This window comes from Pyxicephalus adspersus, chromosome 1 (assembly GCF_032062135.1).
Source record: "Pyxicephalus adspersus chromosome 1, UCB_Pads_2.0, whole genome shotgun sequence".
Taxonomy (NCBI): domain Eukaryota; kingdom Metazoa; phylum Chordata; class Amphibia; order Anura; family Pyxicephalidae; genus Pyxicephalus; species Pyxicephalus adspersus.
Window position 1 is genome coordinate 77370079 of NC_092858.1, and position 26579 is coordinate 77396657.

Genomic DNA, 26579 nt, shown 5'->3' on the forward strand with positions numbered 1-26579 from the left:
CCTATGACATGTAATGAGTTAGATATACTACTTCTAACTTTCTCCATAGTAAGCTGTGCTGTTGATCTCCGTACAGCGGGGTCACATGAATTGCCTAATGGCACATGGAACCATATTGATCAATATTATAAATAAGCAGCCTGTGTGTTACCAACTCCAGCCACTAGATGGCCCTTTGACAAGCTATTTGCATTTTCCAGGCGGAGGCATAATTTTTTTCTATTGAAGCTGAAACAGAAACTTGAAAGTAAAGCGTAGTAAAGGCCAGGATTGTCATCACTGCAATTTCTGTATGTTCATGGCTCAGTGTTTACCTAGTGTACGTAACTTGCCTGCATATGGACCATATACGAGACAAAGGAAAGTAAATATGTTAGGGTATGGAGGTATGGAGGAAATGTGTCTTTCTTCTTGCTGTGTGCGTGCTGTGTGGATGAAAAGGCAGAGATGGGTGAATCTGTATGTGAGATTGGTATCTGCAGTGTGGACATTCATTTCTTAGAAAAGCTGAGACACCAGCACCTTGCACTATGGGGTACACAGATTGAAAAGGGAGAATTTTATCTTACAGGAAGTTATTGTCCATGATGTTTAGTTCAGCCATCCGGTACTAGGAGCCGCATACCTTCTAATAGAAATGATATAGGAGCATTACAGCCGGTGTCATATTTACATTGCCCCACTTTACCTATAGGATTTAGTGTACGTCCCTGTATATGAATAGTAGTCTGGCGACAGAGACCATGTCTGAACAATGGCAAGCTGTTGATGCTTGCAAGTCATCATGGTTATGATAGGAAGTGAAATGATACAAACATAGACTCTTTAATGAATGTTTGTATTTTCCTTTGTACTTTAATATATACTGGATGGCAGTCCAATGCAGAACTTGTTTGGACATACATATGATTATGTATGATTATGTATGATTATGATGCATGAGTTTTACTTTACTTTTCAATATTTATAATATTCATTGACTATTGAAAAGCACAATATTGTTTTTGTAGAAATTTGTTCTATCCGGTCACTAGGAAATAGATATATCACATTGTACATTTGGTGCAATAATGGTATATAATAGTGTTTACAGTCAGTATTGAATGAATAGTAGCACATTTACACAATTGCTTCCATGGTTTGTTTGTTACTGGAACGCCCTCAATGGGCACTGTGTGAACATGTTATGATACAGAGGATCGTTGAATATTTACAGTTTAAATGTCTCTTATATACCGGTATATCTCTTAAGCTGCATACACACGTGCAATTATTGTTGTTGAAACGACTAAGGATTGCACGATGCACGAACAAGTGCTGTACATATCGCACCATTCTGTTCTTTGTAGAGGGGAGGTGGAGAACGAAGGAGCGGCACCCTGCTGCGCCCTCCCCCTTCCCTTGCATTAGGTTCGTTCGTCGTCCACCGTCCGTGGATCGGTCAGGACGGTCGTTCGGACGATGGACGACAGGCGCTGTACACACCTCAGATTCTCGTCTGATATCGGCCCTGAGTTGATTGACAGGTGACAACAATTGGACGTGTGCACGTAGCTTTAGGTACAAACGTGATGGTTAGCAGTATGGATAACATCAGATATTGACCTTTTTTGACCACACATGACCACACATTTATAGATTCTTCTTTTGTTTCTTTTAGTACAAGGATGCATTTATGAAAGCACACCCAGGTTATAAATGGTGCCCTACAACAAATAAACCTGTAAAAGCCCAATCTCCTACTGTGACAACAAGGAAGAAGCTTTGGTCTTTTTCTCCAGACTCAATAAAAGAAATTTCAAGTGTCAAGAAAGTGTCCAAAGAAGAGGACATGCCGCAGCTAAACTTTGGCATAGCAGGTGAGTTGGTGTTTTTTTTAATACATATCTAGTAGCAGAAAAATAACTAGATTATTATTATTATTATTAACCACTTCAGGATCACTCAAAAGGAAAATTAACACATGGTCAGGGCTTTGTTATTCTTGACCTATTATTTTACTAGATATGAGTCATTTTAAAATGTTCAGCATAATAATGGTTTTAATGTAGAAATTATCTTGGTGGCTACAGAGTTTCTTGATCTCTTCTACAGGATGACATTGTACACTCCTCCCTACCGACCCACAACCCACTAAAGTCTGTGACCTCCTTTCAGAACCTGCATCAAGTTACATTGAACAAGACTTTCTTTTTTTTTTCTGGCTGAAGGACATTCAGCATCATAAAACTCAGGGGTAGGCAATCTCCGGCCTTTAGGCCAGATACGGCCTAGCCAGTAGTCTGTTCCAGCCTAACGCCCCCCTGGCGATCCAGCCTAATCCCAGCCAGCAGGGCTCGGCAGCTCCTGAGCCTTCTTGTTATGCCTCCCTTCCCTTTTTACCGGGGCCAGCCTTAACGCTGCTGGAGTAAGGGGACATTCCCTCTCCTCCGTATGCATTGCGGACGAGAGAGATTTCCCTTCAGTGTCGTTCTTGGTGGGGGGCGGAGCTATTACCTTGGGACTCCGGAGAGAGTCTGGCCTAGTGTGCCTTCTTGACCTCCTAAAATGGCCTAGTAGCCAAAAAAGTTTGCTAACCCCTGATCTAGCCCTTTTCTTCCCAGACTTAACAAAATACCTTCTTTCTGGTATTGAGCCTCAGCCTCACATGTGGATGTTACCTAGGACATGCTGGTGCTGTCTACAAAATACCTTCTTTCTGGTATTGAGCCTCAGCCTCACATGTGGATGTTACCTAGGACATGCTGGTGCTGTCTCTCTGTATGTAGATACAGCTTGCCACGGACTTGCTGGTCCTCCAAGTTTAAACCCATTCATTGAGACATCCTGATATTTGCAAGAGTCAGCCCACTATTTTCATTAGCCCTGCGAAAAGGTGATGTGTTCAGGAAGCTATGTACAGAAAACTATCGACCCTTGTCACCAGGCACAAACTGCTGGGGTTGCTTAGATGATGTCAAAGACCCGGCAATAATGTCATTGGGTCATTTAAAATTTCGTTAAGAAATGCAGCGCAAACTGACATTTTGGGACCACTCAGGATCTTTTTATCAAGGTAGAAATGTGTTGTAATACTTGATTATCACTATACCAAGATGTGCTAGTGAAGATTCCTATTTTCTTTTCTTGATGACATCACTCTGCATGAAGTATAAGCAAGCCTGTAAGGTATGGGACAATAAAAAGTAATAACATGCTACTCTGGGATGTAAAGTTTTTAGTTTTGCCCAATTTTATTTCAGTCTGTGTTGCTGTTTTAAGATTTAGTCCATGACCATACCTGGAGGTGTCAGTAAATGAAAAAAAGAATCTCTGTAATGATGCCCTGAATAGTAGTAAAACTTGCCAGGGGTTCTATCTCCCCTATTCTACCCGAAACTAAAAGGAAACTTTTGGCTGAACATACACTTAAAAAAATATATATAAGCTGTTTTCTGGGATGGTATAATGTGATCCTTTTTTATATTAGATCAGTTTATGTTTATGTATAACAGAAAAAAAAAGGAAGCAATTACAAAGTGCACATTCATTTCTTTCCTTTGGGCACAGCCCATAATGTAAAATGTGCTCATAACAGTGAGATTCAGTGTGTGTCGAGTAACATTAGATTGCTTCAATGGCCTTCAGCAGAAGCAAAGGTTTTCTTCTTTTAATGCCTAGTGACAGGGCTTGCAGTGCAGACTACATCCACATTCAGTAGATCCCTGACAATAATGTACTAAGTGAACACAAGATAAAAGGATAAACAGACACTTAGTTGTTCTTTGGAAGGTCAAATCTATCAGCATTATTTTCCCTGTATGTTTTCTATCCTGTGATTCTGCTTTCCATTAGGGAAATGTACTTGTGCTTTATTATTTTCTGCCTCTGTTTGTATATGGCTTGCTTAAAAAGCTGACTTTTTATACTATAAATTTGCACATACTCACACCATTTACCCATGAGCCTGGTAGCGATACTCTTTCAATTCATATAATTACCCTAATATTAGGAAGCTGCCTTCTAGCTTAGTTATAGTGTTTATAAATGCTAACAGTGATTTTTTTTCTTACATACACTCAGAGTCAACCACCTGACACGTTTAACTGAAAGCAGTTGAAAGAAATGGCAACTAGATTGTACTAATAGTATTGTTGCTCCCTTATGAATTATAATTTTGTTTTTTGTTTTTTTTTGCCAGATCCAACACAGATGGGAGGACTTAGCATGTTGCTCCTAGCCGGGGAGCACGCCTTGACTGCACAGAAGGATCAAGCTATGACTGCACAAGTAAAAAGTACAGAGACAGAGGTGTGTATGTGTGTCCAAAATCTTTATTTTTTAATTTATCAATCAACAATTTGTGTCACGTTAGTATTTGGTGTGCCCACCCTTTGATTTGAAAACAGGGTGTCATAGATGCTTTTGTCTGTTCGTGTAATCCTAGAATGACTTAATTACATTGAGATTAGTTCTTTGTGAGAATAATCTCTTTTAGGAATCCTTTTCCTTTTTCTGAAAATAGTTTTTTTTTATGACTTGGCCCATGTGTTTGGGATAATTTCCCTGGTAAAGATTGAATTTAGTTCTGATCGTACATCTCTCTGATGAATAGGTATTTGCCTGTACTTTTCAGCTTTGAGAAGGCCTTTGGTCTGACCAAATCTCCAACTTCACTATGCTTCACTGTTGTCTGCAGACACTCATCCTTGTCCTGCTCTCCGGGCCTTTGGCAAAGTGATAGCCCTCTGTTGCAATCATTCATTTCAAATTTATACTCAACAGTCCAAAGCACCGTTTGTGTCTTCTTGTGTCTTTCTATTTATAGAGTTGCTTAGTCTTGTTTCCATATCTTGACTTTTTAGCCACACGAGTACCATGAGTTCCATTTCTGATCAGTCTGTTCTGGATTGTAGATGGTTGTATTGGGCTTCCATTGGTTTATGCCAGGTTTTAGCTGATGATGCCACTGGACATTTTCCAATTGCAAAGAGAAATCAGCATGATGTAATCCATACCACAAAATGTTGTGATCGGCATTGCTTGTTCGTTTGCTTTTCTGAGGAAAAAATTTGACATAAAAAATCCTCCTGGATTTTGGATTTATTTATGTTTACATAATACCAAGTAAATAGGTTGAATAAAAAACCCTGAAGAGGTTTCATTCATCTCATTTCAATTCATCTGGTAATCCATTTTACATTTGGAACAAAATATGTTTCCCACAAGTAAGCAGTTAACAGCTAATCGGTGTAATTGCATTCATTCATAATGTCTTCTCTACTCATACATAATCCCATAAAATTGGAAACTTAAATTTAAAAAGCGCTAAGACCTTTTCTATGGATCTTTGTGCATGTGGATTGTCTGGCTCCTGCCTAGTCTACAGTAGAATTTAAAGACCCTCCGTATGTTTAGCTGCTCCATGTATCATGCAAATTACCAATGTATCATGCACATTTTCACATATTTGAGCCAACACAACAAGCCTAGTTTGAATCTATTTATTCTTATTTTGTTGTGACAGCTTCTGCCCTTTCCAATCTTCTTTTTCCTTTTTTTCTTTTGCAATTGTGTAATTTACTGTAATAACACTGTATATACTTTTGCAGCACCTGGTTACACATTATTGTAAACTAATAAACAGCTAATCAATCATTACCAAGGTCTTAAATGTTTTAAACAAGGTCCAGAACCACAGTTGAACTTTCTCTATGTGCACAGGTATCATCAACCATTGCACAAATAACGGAGTCAGATTCATTACCGACAAGCAAGACATCTGCACTATTTGAATTTGCAGAGGTAAGGAATTTCTTGAGCTTTGTCAAACATGTTAGTGTTATGGGTGCTACACATTTACCTGGTTGGACTTCAGGAAATTTCTAACAGTTAGCTCTAAAAACTTAGGTATGGTATATGTCTGCTCCAGAAATATTCTTTCTACATATAGGAAGTTTTCAGGTTTATAAACCTATGCTTTCTATGTAATGTTATAAATATATTGGATGAAATCTTTTTTTTTAAAAGTATCCTTCTATTTCCTATAGAAAGACCCATATTTAAACCTATCATTAGTTACATGCTTGTTGAGAGTCTTTGATTAATTTAAATCAGAGTGCCTTTTCTGCTAGCAGAGAGGGGAGTTAAAAAATAACCCCCCACCCCCATCCTCTGTATCACAGTGTTTTGAGCATGGGAATGGCCACAGGCTGTAACATTTACCCTTTAAAAAGGAAATTGTACATGCTACTCAATTGTACTTGATTTTTTTATTTTTAATTATTTTTATTATTTATTTGCTTTATCTGTTACTGTTGTTTTTATCAGTGCCATGGCCAAAGTCAAAAGAATGTGATACATTTAAAGCATAGAGATGGAAAAATCGACATGACAGACTTTTTCAGTATAGTGATTTCCCATTGATAGAGGGAAAAAAAGCAAAAGAAAAAATATGATTTTATTTAACTTTTTTTCCAGCCCTTTTTGAATTAAACTTGCTTTGCTTCTCCAAATGTAATTACATATGTATTATTGTATTTATTGCAAATACTTCATTCTGATTTTGGCTCTGCATCAGTTGCAGCCACTGATCTGCAGGTTGACTCCCAGACGTGTAGCCAGCTCCAAGCTGTGACACTTTAGTGTATACCACTGAAAAGTATTTTCTTGTCACGCCTGATGGTATCTAGGGCACTTCTTGTAAAGCCAAAAAAAGACAAAATATTTTTTTACCAATATTAGGAGGGGGTTAAGAACCTTTTTTAACTGCCCTTATTGGTGGATCGACTATTGATATTAATCCCCAACATCCGGACAAGAACAGGAACTGGGTTTAGCAGGACAGGAAGGCAAAGGTTCTGCTCTTTTCATGTGCTTCAAAGTGTGTTTTTGGAGCTCCTATTACTTTTTGTTTCTTTGCCATAATAAACTAAGACTAAAATATATTTTTTTCTGTTACTATTTGAATGCTGTTTTTAAGCCTGTATTCTGATAATGTAAATTGTATTCAGATTTCCTCCAGTACACCAAATCTAGAGGTCTCATCACCGAAGCAATGCGAGAAGTCTGCACTGTTCCAGTTTGCTGAGGTATGAAACAGACAACCAGATTATATGTACAGTGTGTTATATATAGTGTACCATAAACACACATCTGTAAAATTTAGGATACTGCTATTGGATAGGCTATTTTTTTCAAGGTATAGAAAACCTAGGTATTGGGTTGTAGTAGAATAGTAATATGCAAATCATTGAGCAAATAGCAAAATATCGTGATTACCAAAAAGAAATGTAAACTGTGGTTGACGGTCTTGGTATGTGCTAACCTGGGAAGGCACAGCTAAACAAGAACAATTTTACTCATGTAATTTTAAGGTAAACAAGTAATTCCTAGCTTTAAGAAACCTGGCTTGCAAAAAAATAAAATGAATGGTCTATAATTTTAAAACTTACCTTCATCTTGGGGGAACTCAAGAACTAAGTGTTACTATCTCATCAGTAGTCCCAAAGTGACAGGAAATTATCATATGGTCTAATATTCTTGCTCTAGCTAAAACTAAACTGGTTATGGGTGGAGGTACCATTTAAGCATTCTTTAGATTTTAGTAAGTTTAGCCTAAGTATACACTTACAAAATGCATAAACAGAGGTCATTTACGTTCAGAAAAATAGCATTCCAAGTTCTAAGGGCAGAGTAATAGGCAACTTAAAGGACATACATGGCTGATGACTCTGCTGCTTTACACAATGCTGTATGTCTATGTATGAATCTGCTTACAGTAGGGAAAGTAAAGGGAAATCATCATTAGGTAGACCAGTCTGCCTTACCTGAAGTGTATAGGGACATGACTATAGAGTCTGAAAAAAGCTGTGGGAAATGTTGGTGCTATAAACTTTATAAATAAATACCAGTGAAGTCTGCAGTTGGTAGTTCTGAGCATTATTCTCTAAACACAATAGCAAATATTTAGGCTGGTAAAACATTTGAGTGTGTATTGGCTTTTTTTTACATGTGCTATTGAGCTGTAAAGTATAAGATATGTAGAAATGGATTAAAAAGCAACATTGTATTGTAAAATAAAAACAATAAAAAAAATGTAAACTGTATTTTTGTATATGTGCAAGTTTGTGAGAATGAAATTATGTCTGTATAGTAATTTTTGTTTCCTTTTGCTATAGATCTCATCAAAAACATTTCAAGATAATAGTCAAGATCCTTTGAAATGTTGTGAAAAGTCATCCCTCTCCCATTTAGCAGAGGTAACATCAAATTGAGAATGAAAGAAAAAGCATAGTTCTTGCTATTTTAAATACAGTAGGGAATTAATAAAAGCCCTGTGAGGTATTCATTTGTTGTCTGTGTCCCTATTAAGATTTTCTCATTTCCAATCCTTTTCCAAACTCTCCAAAATAAAAATTAGCTGAATTTTTTTGTAAAATTAAACAATAAACTAACTGTTCCATGATGAGCAAAACAATTACTATCTACCCATTTTCCTGCCATCAATTGTTTAATTCCAAGTTACCTTTCATCTTTCAAGTTATTTCACCAAATCCTACCAAGTAATTCCTGATTTTCAAATGTCTAGCAACACCTTTGCAGTGGACTAAGTGGTACTTATGTTGCGTGTTGCCTGACTCGACCCAAGTAACCATCTGTCCAATCTTACTTAGGCTGGGTCCACACGGGTGGTTTTAAAAACCCATGTAAACGTTCCTATTGCTTTTCCATGCATTTTTATGCACATTTATTAGCGTTTTAAAGCTTGCCTTTAAAATGCTGGAAAACCCCTATGCCACGTTTTTTACTGCATTTTTAACTCGTTTGCATTTTAAGTGCTTAAAGACACTGGAAATGTCCTATTGAAGTCAATAAAAGCATTTACCCGCTTTTTGGGGCTTTTTCCTGCATTAACTTAGTGTTATATTTTTTTAAAAGTTGCAAGCAACAATGTTTAAGATAAAGCTCATGAACTTGCCTCAAGGAAACGTCCTGGTGTAGATTAGCCTTGTGGAATGCATTGGGATTTCGAACATGGGCTTTAAAAGCCTCAGGTTAAACGCTGGGGAAAACATCAATGTAGACTAAGCCTTAATGCACTTTTTATTACAGTTTTACAGAGGTCCTGGATTATCATGTATACCTATTTTTCTGTTTCAGTTATGGATCATTGTTGTTGTTTTTTGTTTCTTTTTTTGTTGTTGTTTTTTTATCGTTAAACCATCTTCAATACTGTATAATCTTAGTAAAGTTTCAATTCCATATCATCCTTGCATTGTGTTAGCCATATATTAACGTATCTCAGTACTTTTTTTTTCTTCATTGTATGACTGATGGGTCTGTTGGTTTTGAGTGTAGATTTCCTCAAGCTCATCACATTCCGATTCATCTGCATCAGCAAAGCAGTGTGGGACATCAGCATTGTTTCAGCTTGCAGAGGTAACAACCATAACATTATCAGCACCTCCTTAATACTTAGGGAATACAGCAGGGATACTCTGATAAAATCTTTCAAGAAAACCTAATTATTTTGGAACACTAGGCAATAGTATTTACGGTTTATATTGCATATATATTTTTTTTTGTACGGTTATCATTCAATAAGCATGCATCTGATATACAATCCCCTGGACTATTTGAATAAGGGACACACACTGAACTATACAGCAACATTATATTCAGATTTACCAACTGCACACAAACTAGCAAAAATAAAGTCCAATATTTTTTAAAGTCATTTATTCCAAGTTACCTACAGCTATTGGGGTGTGTAAATATCAGTGCAAAGTTTGGACACTGTAGGTTTTGGGGAGCAAAAAGTGTTAGCATGATCACACAGGATATAGTGAGGTATACTAAATTGAACCAAAACATTTGTCACTAACCTAGTGTGAAGCATTATACAGATTTCTTAAAATGTGTCTCTATTTGAAGATGGGTTAACTCTTCCTCACACTGGTTTGGCTAAAGGGTTTTTGGTTACTTTTAATCCACCTTAACATACCCTGTGTGTTCATGCTAACTAATATTTGTTCCAGTGCATACCAAAAATCAAATGCATTATGCACATCTAGGAACAGAAGATTTCAGGAGCATTTTGATACCCTGGGACTGACTTGTAAAGGGGTAACAGCTAGCATAGTTGTACAGATATCTCTGAAATATTATTATGTATGTATTTACAAATATAAGTATTTTTTTAATATCAGCTATTTGTATTTCTTCTAATATTGTCAATTTCTTTTTTAGATGTGTGTTGCATCAGAAGCAGTGAAAATAGAAATTTCAGAAAACATTACTCAAGAGAAATTGAAAGCAGCGGAGACAGATGAAGGCATGATTTGCAGCAGCCTGAAGGAATGCACTAATGTGTGTCAAGAGGAAGGTTTTAGCAATGTTAAAACTAACAAACATGACTCACCTTCCCCAGAGCATTCGGAAGCGTACTATGTTGGACTTCTAAAACGGGAAAAAATGAAAAAGAAAAAGAAGAAAAGCAAAATGGACTGTGATTCTCTCGAAAAAGGCTCTCCAAAGAAGAGCTGTAAAAGGAGGCAGTCCTCAGAGTCAGATATTGAAAGTGTCATGTACACAATAGAGGCAGTAGCAAAAGGAGACTGGAGTGTTGAAAACCCTTCAGTTTCACCATGCAAAAAAGTATGTTCAGCTGCTAGTCCAAACCATAATGTATCTGAATTAAAGCCAACCAAGAAAAAAGTTAAATCAAAAGAGAAGAAGGTAAATGATAAAGCTTTAGAGACTACCAAAGACTTGATAAAACCAGAGCCCATAAATACAATGTCTGCCATTGAATCGCCTACTGAAGTACCTGAAGAGATAAAGGAAGAACCACTATCTCCTGCAGAGGACATACCTATGTTTTGCATGCCAGAAATGCTCAAAACTGAAGACTGTGATATTAGTAAAAAAGCCGAGGCCTGTGGGTCAAGGAAGTCTGAGAGGGCCTGTAAAGGGGCTCTCTACAAAACACTTGTATCAGAGGGAATGCTGGCGACTTTACGGGCCAATGTTGACAGAGGTAAGCAGTGGGTCTTTTTTTTTTATTTTTTTATTTTTTATTTCCAGAAGTGACTAAGTAAAACTATTCCAGCTATCGGTTTTTAAAACTCTAGGTGCTTTAGAACAAGGAAGGGCTTTTAGGTTTATTGGGCTTTAAAAAGAAAATAGAGATGCAGTTTTAAGTGCACAAATCAGTGGATTTATTATTCTAGTCCTGGCTTTACTACCTAGTAAGTAATTTACCTACAGCAAACTCACTGCAAGTGAAGCCTAAAACCACACAACTCTTATCCTGCATTCTTGTTCGTAACTAGTAACCCCTTAGATTGGAGTATGTTTTGTAGTAAATTATTGGTTATATATTCATACATGCTTAATAATTCATTACACAATATTTCTGGCATTCGATCTGACAGCTTGGAGGCCAGACTGCTTCCTATTTTGTCCTCACTGGCATGTGGCTGAATTAGGAAGAATTGTGTGATGTCTAGTAATAGTAGCAAATTCTTCTTTGAAGAGATTGGGCTTGATTTATTAAAGCTCTCCAAGGCTGGAGAGGATACACTTTCATCAGTGAAGCTAGGTGATCAAGCAAACCTGGGATGGATTTTTGTCAAAGCTATTTGCTAGCAAATGTTTGTGAATCCTGGACCAAATCCATTACAGGTTTGCAGGATCACCCAGCTTCACTGATGAAAGTGTATCCTCTCCAGTCTTGGAGAGCCTTATTAAATCAGGCCTATTGTATCAACAAAAAGGCACAAGAAATAAGTGTTTTAAAAGCCTATTTGAATTATTTTCTCTTCATTATTTCATTTTCATTTTTTCTTATTACTTCCAATGTATTTTTAATAGACATTTTGACCATTTTAGGAAGAGTAAGGTCACTAGCACAACTCTCTTAGTCATTGCTGTGAAAAAATATTCTATTCAGAATAAACTACATTCAATTTACATTTCGTAAGTTGTTAGCAACAAATGGCAGGATGACAGTGAGGCAGCTCCACACAGCAAGTTTGCTTTTGGGCTCCTGCCCGTGATTTTTGATTAAAACAAAAAAGCAATCTTCCGTTACAGGGGTTAGTTTCAGCAACAGGAAAAAGTCCATAAACAACATATTCAGCCTCCTGCCTATAAGAAACAATTTTGTTTTATTTGCAGCAACAGTCAGACTGACCCGCAGCCAGTTGAACCTACAACCAACTCCTGCTTAGGCACGAGGTGTGCTATATATGGCCTTCTAGGCCTTAGGAAGGTGTGAGGCTTGGAACTAGGAATTCATCTCATCTTGCTCTTGCAGATTCCTAGTAAAAACAACTCCAGAACAGAAATTCTAAAAAAAACTGCAGAGAAACCTACAGGTTCCCTGTAGACACAACAATGCTGGTTTTATCTCAGATGTGGTATCTGAGATATCTAAATTCCACATAGCGTCTATCCAGCACTAGTGCCCAAGCCTAGTAAAGTCGGTGACCTTTTTGTCACTGTGTTACAATATACTCCTGTAGAAGGAATGTTGTTGAAATAATTGGTCTGGAAACAGGGTCCTATTGGGTTCTTAATGTTTTATTGACAAAAACAATTTAAATATGCAGCAAGGCTGGTGGTTTGTGACGCTATACTTTTTTTTTTTTTTTGTTAGCTTGCTAACATTTAATTCTGAGGTTTTGATTCATCTAATATCTCTTCCCTAAATTTCTAGGTAAAAGAAACCCTGGAAAAGGTGGCTCATCTGACCATGAGGGCTGCTGGAATGATGACAACTGGTCATATAGCCAAAGTGGAAACAGTGGTAATAAGAAACTGAAGAAAGTAAAACCAAAGGAAGAAGGGCCTGCTGGGTATGCATTTTACATGAGTTTCTGTAACCATGTTGTGTTACTAGTTAGGATGTTATTCCTATTTGGTTGGTATGCCATACAGAGAAAACAACCTACCACACTTTATCAAATGTGATATTAGGAACTATCCCAGATCAGTAGTTATAGGCAACAAATTAAACAAGACTTTCGGCTTTTCTTTAAACAAAATCCGGTGATGTAGCCAAAAGAATAAGATGATGGTGCCCAACGCTTCCTTCTCACCTGAATAGAGAAGCATTCCAGGACGGCGAGGGACTGGTTTGAGGCCAGGTATGGAGGAATCGGGGGCTGCGGAAATTAAGGTAAATGGTATTTTTTTATTCCTAGCACAGTTCCCCTTTAAAATGTACTAAGTTTGTTACACGCTATAAATGAGTACAACCCGAAACCCGTTTTTCTTTCTTTTTTAGGTTAAAAAAAATCTGTTTTTATTCAACTGTACAGTAATTTGAAATTGGTGTCAAAGCTGCATTAATATATTCATAAGAAAAATGCTTTACTGTGTTAAATAACAGAAAATTGCTACTAGATATTACAAAAACTTTGTTCTTGTACTATTTGCTTTTGCAAAAATTGTTATATTTTGCTTTATTTACAGTTTGGCAAAGCTGGAGGAGGAGTTTGAGAAAAAGTTTAATAGCCTTCCTCAGTACAATCCTGTAACATTTGACCGCAAAAATGCTTTTCAGAGGAAAAAGAAGAAAACCAATAGTGGACAAACTGAACAACAGAAAGGTAATAAGTGCAATGTTCTTTATTGTGCTTATTACAATTTAATGTTATACTTATGAAAACAAACAGAAGTGAGGATTTGCCACAAAGCAAATGTCTTCTTGACCTTAATTTAAATTTAGTACATACCCATACTGTAAAGTGTAAAATGTGTGTTAGAATTCATGTACAACCTACTGTGCAGTAAGATATTTTTATTTGCTTTATGTATGGAAGGAGCTCCCTGAAAATATAAAATTAACCATATGTAGAATCCCCAAGTCCCAAGTTCAATGTTAAATTGCAGTGTTATGTACATCTCCAATGCAATACCAATCAGAGTAACATCGATATGGGGACACTTCGTCTACAGCAGCCTTAATTTTGTGAACAAAATAGCAATAATGTTTTGTTTCTAAGACTTTGAAACTAAGATGTACGGTAAAAGGTACTGGTTTAAAATAATCAATTAAATGACATTGAGGAACTTCTGAAATAATTGCCATGAGTAGCTTTGTCAGTCTTTCTGACTTTTCACACTGCAGTTTGCCAGTTTGTTGTGTATATATAGTAAGTGGTAGACAATCTTCCAGGTATGTGTGTGTTCAATGGTGATTCTCCATCAATGAATGTTTCAGAGAATGTCAAATCCACTGCTTTATAAATAAACTCCAAACAGTGTTTAAACAGTGAATTTCCAAGCAAAATAGGTTACTAATATAAATGGTACTATTCTGTATCCAGTGAAAATATAAATTCACTGTGGTATAATTAGGGACCCACCTGCACATGATTGAATATTTGCAAGGAGCACATCTACATACAGCAATTATGGTCTTGAAATAAGATTATTGAAACAGTCTTTCCAACAAAATGATTAATGAAGTCCAGCAATACAGAGGCTATAAGTAAGGTGGTAGGGGCAGGGTTCATCACGTAAAACAGCAAAAATATATATATATATTTAAAAAATATAAAATATATATTTATATATATATATATATACATATTTATATTATAAACTTTAGTGTTATTCTTTTATAATATAATATATTTAGTATATAGGTATTGTTCACTTGCAAGACTTTGTTGTGCCGATCAGGGTAAGGTACAACAATTAGGCAGCATCCTGACTATAATCAGATATATTTTCTTTCTTTTAGCTGGTTTAAAAAATAACTGGAGTTTTCCTCCATCTGCTTTTTACAGGTGCTATACAGTCTCAAAAGAAACTATTCCACAAAATTGTAAGCAAATACAAGCATAAAAAGGAGAAGCAAAGCACATTGGATAAAGGTATTTCAGCATCCAATATGCAGTTTTTTTCTGAACTTCAATACTATCGTACAATCTACATATTTAATATTTAGTGATATTTACATCTACTGGTATCATAATAGTCTCAGTTACAAAATTTGGTCCTTTCAACATTCCATAAAATTATAATAGACTGAAGTTTTTTTTTGTAAGTGTGTGTGTTTGTGGATGCAAGATTAGAGTCGGATTAGTTTTGCATTCTCATTAGATTCCTAGACCACTCTCTTCTTCCTGTGTCACTGTCTATATTGGTCATTTGCAACCCCTTTTTTAATGTACAGGGATGCATAACATATTGGCGCTATATAAATACTGTTTTAAAATATTAATATTAATATAAGGGGATAATCAGGTGGTGCTAAAATGAGAGTCAGGGCAGCTTATTTTTTTGGAGTTGTACAGCTGTGAGTGTCAGGACATAATAATTGAGTTTAAATGCAAGTGAATGCAATTCAGTGTTTTTTTTTTTATTTCTGTGGAATCTATAATTTACTATACTTTGCCTTGTAGCCATAGTAGAAGATAAAAACAACAGTGATAATAATCCAAGGAGCAGTTCCAGTTCAGTTCCTCACATTCCAGAAGCTACTGCAAATCACGAACCTCTGGTTGGAAGTCAAAAAAGAAAAGCAAGGAAAACTAAAATAACACATCTTATTAGATCTATGGATTGTCAGTCTCCTTCCTCTGTTAAAACTCAAGGTGAGAACATTTTATAAAGATTCAGAGCATAAATCTACTTTAATAAAACTGAATTCAACAAAGTATAAATATTTAAAATGGGTACCTCCAGTCATTATCTAATGAGCTTCTTGTAGCTAGCTTCAGTGACCACAAGTAGCTTGAACCTAGTCAACCTTACTTTGAGTGGAGCAATTACCATGGAAATTTTTTATGTCAGCTATTTTAGCCTTTAGGAGGATAAAAGGAGAGACTAACTTTCTGAAGATCATTGTCTGCACTACTCAATGAAACTAATGAAAATTAGTAAATATTGTCTTTAGGTGCATTTTCATACATTGGGCATGATATAATAAAGCTCTCCAAGGCTGGAGAGGATACGCTTTCATCAGTGAATGGATCTGGTCTAGGATTGAATACATTTGCTAACAATTAGCAAATGACTTTTAAGAAATCCATTCCATGTTTGCTGGATCACCCAGGTTAACTGATGAAAGTGCATTTTCTCCAGCCTTGGGGAGCCTTAATAAATTGGGCCCATTGTCTGTAGTGCATGCGCTGTATAGTGTTCTGGCTTTACAAGCCCAGCATATCTAATATGTCGACAAAATGTTGCGTGCTGGGACTCCAGGATGCATGAGAGGTGGAAAGTAACTTAGACTCCAGATTTTTCAACTAAAATATTTATTTGCAGAGAAAAGTACTGTTTTTTTTAAGATAAACAAAATCCTTATAGGGTGCAAAATCAACACAACCAAAAGAAACAAAAAAAAAGAGAGGACAAAGTGAAAAGTTCTAGGACTGATTTGGTTAAAATGCTTGTTGGTTTATCAGATCATATTAAATGATTTGGTCATTGTCTGGTCATATATTCCTGATCAAATGAAGTTGATATGATGATGATATGTATGTATGTATGTATGTATGCGCTAATATTCCTTACAAATGTGCTTTTGTTGTTTCCTATTCATAGATGGAAAAATTCCCACAAATAGCTGCAGCATGGAGGGAACATGCAGAGCAGAACTGACAATCACTGGAGAAGCTGGCATTGCACAGAACTGCAGTATTACCCAAGACATGCCAGCTGTGTCTGCTTTCTTTAGTCTAGCTGCTCTGGCTGAGGTAGCAGCCATGGAAAACGTGCACAGGTTAGACACATCCCATGATACTAATTTATTTTTCTGTTTTCCTGGTAGGTTGCCATGAGAAGGCAACTGAAAGATTTGCAGACATATTTATTTGCTGAAGCTGGGGGTTAAAATGAAACACAGGTTTACTGGATGAGCATAAAATGATGACTTGATGACAGATGGCATATGTTCAGTCCTGTCACTGGCAAAAACACACCAGCAACAGGATTGCTATACAGGGTAGAAGTACTCACATTTTCATACTGTCGATGATACTGTCGAACAACCAGCATCCCATTTCTGTTATCAGGTTCAGAGTACTTTTACTCCTATAGCAGTTCTAATGCTAGTGATTTTCTATCAGTGACAGGATCACAAGTATGACATAGCCCCAGTATTCACACCCCTAAATTAATTTGTAATTTTAAAAATGGAGAAATATGGGATAGAGTTGTGACTTTTTTATGCAACACATGTGAATTCCAGAATGTAATTTATTGTATGAGGATTTGTATAGAAAAATGCACACCAAAACAACAGGAATACTTCAACAGTATGTGTAGTGTGAAGGTGCATCCATACATAAAAAGCATAATGGTTAACATATGATGTTGTGACCACTGCGTATTTTACTATAATAGCTAGCTTTGTTAAAATCACCAGTTTTGTAATACAACATGCAGTATACAAATGAGCACTTACAGAAAGGGCATTCAGAATTGTCATGCTTTCAAACAAGAAAGGGGCGTCCCAAATCATTGTGCACTACTGTACTTTTCTCATTCCCAGGGTAACATTCTGTGGTGCTTGCGCTGCCCTAAATATTTAAATGTATATTGTATGTTATATTACAATACTGACAGTATAAACAAATGAAGCTGTTATGATGCTGTCGCTTTATTTTACTTACATTTTACCACAACATGCCATTTGTATATAAATGTACCTACCTTTACTATAAAACATTATATTCTATTTTTAAAAATTATTGTTTTTTTATTAAAACTGCAGATCATTATTCATATCTTGTATGTTATACCCTGAGCTGGCCAAAAAAAAACAAATCTAAACATAATTAGCTTTCTGATTTTTACAAATCTTAACAGGGCTATTTTTCTAAGGTGAGATGTTCTTCTGTTTTTTTATGTAGGAGTCCTAAGTCCACCCATTCAAGAGATGGCCAGAAGAAGGAAATGCCGCAGTCAGCTGTGCTTATCTCCTGTGCTGACCAATAAAGCATCACTTTATAACAAGACTTTCCTTCATATTTAAATTTATGCCTTGAGCCTTACTTGCAAGGCATAAATGATCCATACCATGGGCAGAAAAAAAGTATGGGACCCTGATTTCACTTGAAGCCAGAAGCTGTCCGCTGGGGCTAAGCCCTGAAAGCTTGACTTTTTCTTGGTCTACTAATGGAAACCAATGGTTTGATACTCACGTCAGCTTTCTACTAAAGCTAACATTGAGAAGATGAGCGAAGGAGGCCTTTTGTATTGTGTCTCCATGTAGGAGCTGTTGCAAGAAGCAAAGCGTGATACTAGTTTCATATTATAGTTATCAACAAAAAAAAAAAAAAGAAAAAAATACTGATGCACTGCACTAGTTAATAGCTATTCTTGGTCATTTTTGTAAATGAGGATTTACGTTCCAAAAATGGTTTATATAATAGTTTATGCTTACATTTATATTAAGATTGAGTTTAAAAGATGTTCCAGGAAGAGTTAAACCGTAGGCTCAGGTGTACCATTGTTAGGGTTGTCGTGTGTCTGGTCTGCGACCCCTTGTCTTCTGCACTTCCAGTAACTTTTCTGTAGAATACAGGTCCTGCTTCTTATTCTAAGCAGCATGCCATGTGCCATAAACACAGGTTCTTTCTATGCCACCTCAGCTCAAGGAGAAATGTTAAAAACCCAACTGCCACTAAAATACCAGATATGCATGTTCTACAAGCTCAGTCACAAGCCTTAATAGATATTAATTGGTTCTTTCTATGTGGCAACAACTTCTTATTCATAACTTTCCTATCATTGTTTTACAACCCAAACTAAACACAAAGCGTTCCAATGTAAGATTGCATTGTATATCCTACCTACATATGTGTAAAATTCCCAGACAGATATTTTATGTCACTGGGTGTACATATACGTTTCCTCCTCATGAACTGAATCTCAGAATCCTGGGATATTTTACATATAGTTATATAATTATTGATGGTTATTGTTTTACATAGGTGTGATTAATGTTACCATACAAATGGTGGATATTTAATGATATTTAGCATTGTGGCATACATTTTAGCTGCTCTCTCCTTTCCACAGTTATTTTATTCCAGTTTTGTTAGTTGACTGATGCTTACGGATCAGGGATAGCCAGTGGCCAGGAAAGTAAAGTATTAACTATGCACCGTTGTTGGAGTTAGGGTTAAGCTTGTTTTGTTATTTTTTTGAGTCTCTTACCAATTTTTTTCCTCATTGGCTGCCGTTTCTTAGGCTAAATTCATGTCAAATAATCATCTTAACATTGGAAAATTTTTTGCACAGTCAAATAGCCTTAAGACAACCTTCCAAATTGCGGTTATAATTCTCAAGTCTTACTACAATTTTTGGCACCAACAGGGATATGGATGTGTGTAAATTGCTGCTCCATAGTAATCCCAGCCACATGTGCGATAATAGGTGCCGATACTCCCAGACCAAGATTTTTCATTGATGTATATATATTTCACGTTTGTATGTGTGTGTGTGTATATATACCACATACTTGTGGTTAGGTTTCAACATGACCTCTATTTGGTGGTGGCATGTGCAGGTTTCTTTCAGCTGACTGCTAAATCTAGTAGTATCTGGCTTCTAATTTTGAGCACCTCATTGTTGATGCTCAAAGACAAAAAAAAGCCCATAATATTCCACTTAAATGATCACCTTTTGTCCAGATCGAGTCTGAATTTATATATTACACTTATCACAAGGATTTTATATTAAAAAGCAAAAGAGGATTGTCCCTGATCCAGTGAAAAACCAATAGCTTGAATCTGAAAAATGCAAATACCCTACTGACAAACGCAGTCACCACCTTTCAATGTACAGTAAAAGCACCTTCTGGGTTCCTTTTGTCATGCAGCATACAACAGTGATACATTAGCATACATATGTAGTAGAAAAATTATAAAGTATTTATGAAGTTATTTTTGTTTTAGTTTTTTTTACAATTGGCCTTTCCCACTTTATGTGGTACAGTACAATCTTTTATAGAGTTTGCTAGATTTAATGAAATATTGCACTGTTAGTTTTTACTATGACCTTATGACTTTTACATAGAGTTTTATTTGGTGGAGCAATAAGCAATTCTGTCTTTATTAGATTACTATATAATTATTTTTAAAATTACAAGGTCAGCAAAATTACCCCTGAGCTTTTGATCATACCACTTGCTGTGGCACGAATTGAATATTACTTAACTTTTAAAATGGTGTTTAATTCTTACGTAGGCTCTTAATTTATATCTTTTGTGCCCAATGAAAAAAACAATATTCAAATTTTTCTTGTTGGCATCAAAAGTCCATGGACACAAAAGACCTGATTTACTAAGATGTTGAAATGGAAGTAAAAATTACTATGTTATAGGGGACATTTAGAGATGTTAAGTGTGTGTAAGCAGTACCAGAAAAAAACAGATTTTCCTTTTGTCAAGAATTCCTCCTGAAAATAGTAGAATACTTCCTGATATTTGAGGATGCCTAAAGGGGGTTCATAGCTGTATATCTGCTGTTTATGGTCCCTGGGTACTGCTGCCTCTGGCTGCTAGTCTTATGAGTTTGAAGTAAGATTTGGTGATGTCACTACTGTGCCACTCTCTGTTCTGGAGGCTGTGATGGAAGAGAAGTAAAAAAAAAAAACCCTGCTGCTACCAAGATGGCTACTTCCACACCAAGACACAGTAAAGGACAAGCCGTTGCAAGTTTGTAATGGAGGCAATATCTGCAGGGAAACCAGAGGCAATACTGGTAACTGCTCTGATGCCCCATGCTTACCTTTTCTTGAGCAGATTCCATTTCAGAGTTCTATTACTCTGTCAGTAAATTGTAGCAAAGAGTCAATGACCTGCAGGGGAATTTAAGAGTTCCTGCTTCACAATATTGAATGTTTGGGAAAGATGCAGCTACACACATATCACACTTTGGTAAATGACATCCAAAGGATACTGTGTCACTGTAAGGTCTTTATAGACAAATATAGGTAAATGTTTGGAGTTTAATTGTTCTCACTGGATGACTAGAAGAGGCAGCAAACCTGTGTGCTCTCCCTAAATATGATTTTGTTAGATTCTGAAAACTATCTGCTTGGAATGTTTTTGGAACTGATAGTAGCTAGAATGTTTGTAGTTACTTATTATGTTCAATTGGTCATCTGTGTTAGAGCTTTTTCCAGATGTTTGGAAATATGAATTCAATATTATAGTGAAAGGACAGGCAAGTTGGCATAAGTAATAAAATGGAGATGTATTTACCTAGGTCTCTCACTTAACAAATACCTATATTTAGCCATTGAAAAGTGTTGTCACTGGTTATACATGTGTAAATATGTGTTTGTGCAGCCAGTATTTTTCCTGCTGATAGTGTGGAGACTTGGACCCCTCTTTTCTTTTACAAACGGCATTGGTTGTGGAAAAGCCATAATTGTGCGCCAAATCCCAATTAGCGATTTTAAACTCTACACATCCCTTTGTAATATTTAGCACTTTTAGCACTACGTTTTGGACCACCGCATCGCTGTTTGAAGTTTGCCACTTCCTGAATCCTAATTAGCTACAATCCAAAAATCTATTCGTTTACAATTTATTCCCCCTGCACCTTAACAATGGTACAAGTGTATTTCTTTCCAGAGTTCCCTTATATATCTATTTTTGTCTGAGTGCCTCCAAATAACATTTCAAGATTTCTCCTTGATATTTCTGTATGACTATGGTACCTTTTTAAAAGGAAAAAAAATCCTTATTTTTATGTGAATGATTGAGTTACTAAACCTAAGTGGCTTTCCCTTAGAGTAGTGTAGTGACTGTTTTCTGAAACTTTTGTAGATATTGCTTAATTTTTAAGCTGCTAGGCACTAAAAGTAGCAGAAATCCTGCAAAGCTTTAGTTAGATTTTGAGATATTTGCCAGTGATGGCACTGAATAAGTGATTTTCAGTAGTTCTATTTGCTAATGCACTGAATCTTTTAGGCAAGGCAATGGTATAATCAGGTAACAAATAATTAGCACAGATTTTCAACATTTCACACTGTGTCCTGCTTTGTGTTTTTATATGTCACATGTCTCTTCCTTTACCTAGAGCTGATTTTAGACCGTAAGACTTATATAAACCTGTCATGATACCATTAAAGGAGAACTCCAGGGAAATTATAACATTTTACAGTAACAGCCATCTGTCTTTGTCTGTTCCTTCAGAAGAATGTTACATAGCAAAAAGCCAAGCCTGTTTTAGACAACCACTTTGCTTCTTTGCTGGGTTCCAGTCAGCAGAATTGTCATTACATACAGTGCAGCTCCATTGCACAGTAAACCTTTCCCATCAGTAATGCACTTGCACGTAACAGAACATTATGCAAGTTCATCGATAATTTTTTTTATTCGTGTGTGGTTCTCCTTAAAGCAGAAAGGTGTTGTCTTGTGAATTTTCATTCAAGAATCCAATGTGTCTAACCTTGCTTTGTATCATCCTAAGGAGATTCAAACCTCCTATATATTTTTTTCTTTTTACTAGTTTTCTTTTTGCATCTAGTTTAGGTAATACAGAACAGCAACTTTCTGGGGATTTTTAACAAGATCAACAATTTTCTTGTGGAGTTTCTATTTAAGGATAAAGCTGTTTTTAGAGTTTGTAGCATATAACTTTGTTACTTTTTTAGTTTAAAGTTTTATTGAGGAACTCAATAAGACATCAACAACAACAAGACAGCATAGAAAAAACAGGCAATACATAGAATCTCTGTACAGGAAAAGTTATTACTACTTACAATCACTTTACCCCATCCTCGAGCCAAGCTACCTATCTTTGAGCAGGAATCCTTACAATATTGTATCCCTAAATTTCCTATGCACCTTGGTGGTCCACCATTATACACAACTGGCTTCTAAACAATTAGTGGCACAATTCCTAAAATTTATTGCAGAGTGTATATATGATTGAATCCACTTCATATTAGTTTGCACACAAACCATACAAAGGATAATGAGAATTCTTTATGCAGGTCTTGCATTCTTCTGAACTAGAACATTTAGAACTTTTTTGAGGTTTGAGTCGCTTTAAACTCACAGAGCAGGTATAGAAAACCACTTTACTTTCCATAATGTTCATTTGATCACTTTCACAGCAATGCCGTCATTATTTGTAATCGGAAAGTCTTTTGGGAAATATGTGCACCTTATGAATCTTAGAAAACCAAAACAGAAATCTGCACCCATTACTACGATGTATTAGTTTACCAATCCAATAAAGGACATCATTGTTTTTGCATGTGTATACTGCATCCATAAGTAATTTCTGGACTTGAACCTGTACTGTAATAAACTTGTGCTTCTTTAAATGTGAGCTCTAAGTAGTAGAGCTCTTGCTTCATGCAGTGTTCTATTAAATATTTTGTTTATTATGTTTGCTTATACCTTTTTCTGCACTGTGGTTTGTGCCATATCAGGCAGTGTTCCAGAGATTCTCGAAGAATCAGGTTCTTATCCAAAAATTAGATTCCATCTCCAACGAAGAGACCAAAATCATTGATCTTCATTGTTACAGTTCAACATGACTTGTTTGACAAAATACTCATCCTAATGCTGTTCTCAAATTGAATTTATATTTATTATAATAACAAACTAATGTTTTATACCGCTGTGATGATCCTATTTTGTTCCCAGTCAAGCTCTGTGTAGATTTCTTAAAACTGAGCTGGTAATAAAAAGTTAAAATAATTATAACAAAGTGCTGATTGTTTTGGTTTGGGTTATCTTTCTGTATAATCTGTTTACAGATCTGATGTTCTCTCTTAATTTTTTCCAATAATTGATACATGTGCTTGCTATTTGTTGGATACTTAGACCTACATGTTTTTGGAACATTTTAAACTTCCTTTATATAGTTTAAAAAAAAGCTTGGAAGGAAAAACACAGTAATCAGTGTTGACTTTTTTTTTTCTAAACTGTATAGAAGGTAATAGCTGACTGGATTTGTGACCCGTGAGGACCTTTCCATTCCTTTGCACAAGAAATCATATATGAGCCCCATGGGTAACACTCCTTATATGTCTTATGGTGCTGATATAATAAAGCTAGAGAAAAGAAAATGAATGTTGGCCATAACAGACAGCTTGTTTAATTTTTAAGTACTTACTTTTTATGTACTTTATAATTGACACCTTATAATGAATCTAAGCTAGACCTAAATGTTTCTTTGGTAATGTAATGCTGAAATGTTGGCAGTTGTGCCATTAAGCACATGTGTTAGCCCTCAAACTGTCCATTATATCCCTGTGGAGCTCATGCTTTCGGGGCACAAAGAGCCTAGCCTCTCTGCAATTTGTGGTTGAAAAACCACCGTCACCTTGTCTGTTCAGGACAAAATGACAGTGTCTTTATGAAAGGTTCCCCTAACCCAGTTACCTTGCTGACACTTCCTTGCCACTCCTGCCCCCATAAAAGTCAGAGACAATACCTGGTACGTTTGGGTATGTGGGAGTATGTGACTTCCTCCCAGAACAGTTTTGGGGGCCAGCAGTCAGTCACTAACCCTGATACAGGTAAGCTCTGCACAATATAATTCATCCATGAAAAGCCACAACTTGGTTCCAAGGGGTTAGGGCCTAGCAAGGTTCTCCACAGAGAAAATGGAACAATAAGATAAGTGCATACACTTGATACTGTTAATAATTTAAACTGCTTAGACCAAGACAGGTTCACATATATCTGAAATGTTCCTAACATACTTTTTCATTCTTCGGGGTTGTTATAATTAAACCTAAAAAGTTGCAACTGTAGTTGACATAGCAGGAGTGATCACATTATGTCACAAGTAATAGGGTATACATCCCTCATAACTGACTGCATATTGATGAGTTCAGATAATTCAGTTCATGATTCAGACTGGCAGTATGAATTACGTCTGTAATATTGGATGCAGTATTAAATAGCACAAATTTGTAGATGGGAGTTTTCCTTAAAAGATTCTTTGGTATTATAGTACAGCACCTCTCATTAAGATGTATTGGACTAAGTAAATTTGAGCCATATTTTATACACTAAATGAGAGGGCTTTCAGAAGATAATAAACTAGTTAAATACTATTAGAAGATTTTCATAGCGACACAAAGTGCCACAACCTAACCTTGCCTTAGGGGTTGGTTTCCCACTGCTAAAATGTGATCCAGTAAGACAAAATTGACTCCTCTTTTTATTATAAACTAAATGGCTAGTGAATATAACTAACAATACCAAAGCTTCAGGAAGCTACTAGGTAGAACTTATTTAACTGACATATTTGATTTTATCCTAAAAAAATAGCAATGATATGACTCTTCTATGTGCAAATGTATAAGCACTTTAGCATTACAAACTATCAAGGCACAAGTTTGGGCTCTCTAAAAGTCAAGAAATTTAGCATATGCAGTGCTCTTTCTAGTGAAGGTTACAAAATAACAATCTTATTGGTTGCTATAGGTAATGCCATCTATACTGTTCAGATTTAAGAAATCAGTCTTCTAGAGTACATTTCTTAAATATGCAAAGATTAAAAAAATGATTGTGGTAATATTTGGTTTACAAATGGAATTTGTAAGTGTGATTTATTTTCTTTTATCCATGTCTGTACTACTCTGATAGTTACCAAACCTATGTAATTCAGCTACCTCTTTTACCAGATACTTATAATTGACTCTCAACTGCTTATAAAACCCCTAATAAATGTTTCTATAGTCTGGTTTCAATTGTTTTCTCACTTTTCTTCGTTATTCCAACATGCATTTCTAACTAAAAAAATGTTTTCTTGTGTTTCATATGTTGTTACGGTAAAGTGATCTACATTAATATTTGAGTATATCCACGATATAAAATAAAGAAATAAAATTATTTGTTCTTTTGCTTCAGTTTACAGGTCTTGACAAGGACACTGCATTATTGGCAACATTTTTAAAAGTATTTTCTGTACTTGCTGAAAATGGTCTTGACCTAGATAGTGAAAACTAGTGTAGACAGGACTTTTAAGGATTGGTATGCTGCAATCTTTTACATTACAAACCTACTGTTGCTTTTTTATATTCTTTAAAGGACCAGACATGCATAAGAGGTTTAGACTCTGTGCTATATTGTAAAAAGAACACTGCTCATATTCTAAAAAGAATAGGATTATGTTTATGGAATAGGCTGGTAAACATATTCTTCAGATTGTTTCTTTTCAAAATATAATATATTCCTTTGTGAGCTACAGTAAGGATTGCATAAATGTTCCTGCAAGAACTAAGGGCACATTTATTATAAAAGTATAACATTTATTTTACAAGTGTGAGAATTTCATACCTAGTATTTACATATAACACCATAGGGTGTATTTATAAAATATTCGCCTGTTAATTTGACCTAGACTATGTATTTTTATTGTTGGAAGATATAGCGTATACTATTATGACTACCGTGCTTTAGATAATTGGCCACTAGGTGGGAGAATGAGTCTTAGCTTTACTGTGAAACAAGCAAAGCATGGGGATTTGAATGGCTGTGAATGATTTGACAGTCTAGATAATGGGTGAAAAATGTATGAATACAGCCCTACATGTTATAGTAAATATTGGAATTTAATATTTTTTATTTGTAAGCATTAACAGTCAGAGAC

General features: G+C 35.8%; 1 protein-coding gene across 2 annotated transcripts; it reads left to right on the forward strand.

Moving 5' to 3' along the window:
- Positions 1–1640: 1640 nt before the first annotated feature.
- Positions 1641–25677, forward strand: BBX (BBX high mobility group box domain containing). 2 transcript variants are annotated; one of them, XM_072415135.1, is made up of 13 exons: positions 1641–1859; positions 4181–4290; positions 5704–5784; positions 6993–7070; positions 8160–8240; positions 9340–9420; positions 10231–11020; positions 12704–12842; positions 13462–13598; positions 14784–14870; positions 15402–15593; positions 16546–16723; positions 17856–25677. In XM_072415135.1, exons 1-13 carry the CDS (start codon positions 1676–1678, stop codon positions 17938–17940), a joined length of 2223 nt encoding a protein of 740 aa, XP_072271236.1. In that variant the 5' UTR covers positions 1641–1675; the 3' UTR covers positions 17941–25677. The 2 variants fall into 2 exon arrangements, with proteins under 2 accessions (XP_072271236.1, XP_072271237.1); XM_072415136.1 differs by lacking the exon at positions 9340–9420.
- Positions 25678–26579: the final 902 nt, after the last annotated feature.

Coding starts and splice junctions, on each gene's coding strand:
- BBX (XM_072415135.1), top strand. CDS start 1,676: ATGAAAGCACACCCAGGTTATAAATGGTGCCCTACAACAAATAAACCT. Junction 11,021..12,703: donor ACGGGCCAATGTTGACAGAG/GTAAGCAGTGGG, acceptor CTAAATTTCTAG/GTAAAAGAAACCCTGGAAAA. Junction 14,871..15,401: donor GCAAAGCACATTGGATAAAG/GTATTTCAGCAT, acceptor TTTGCCTTGTAG/CCATAGTAGAAGATAAAAAC.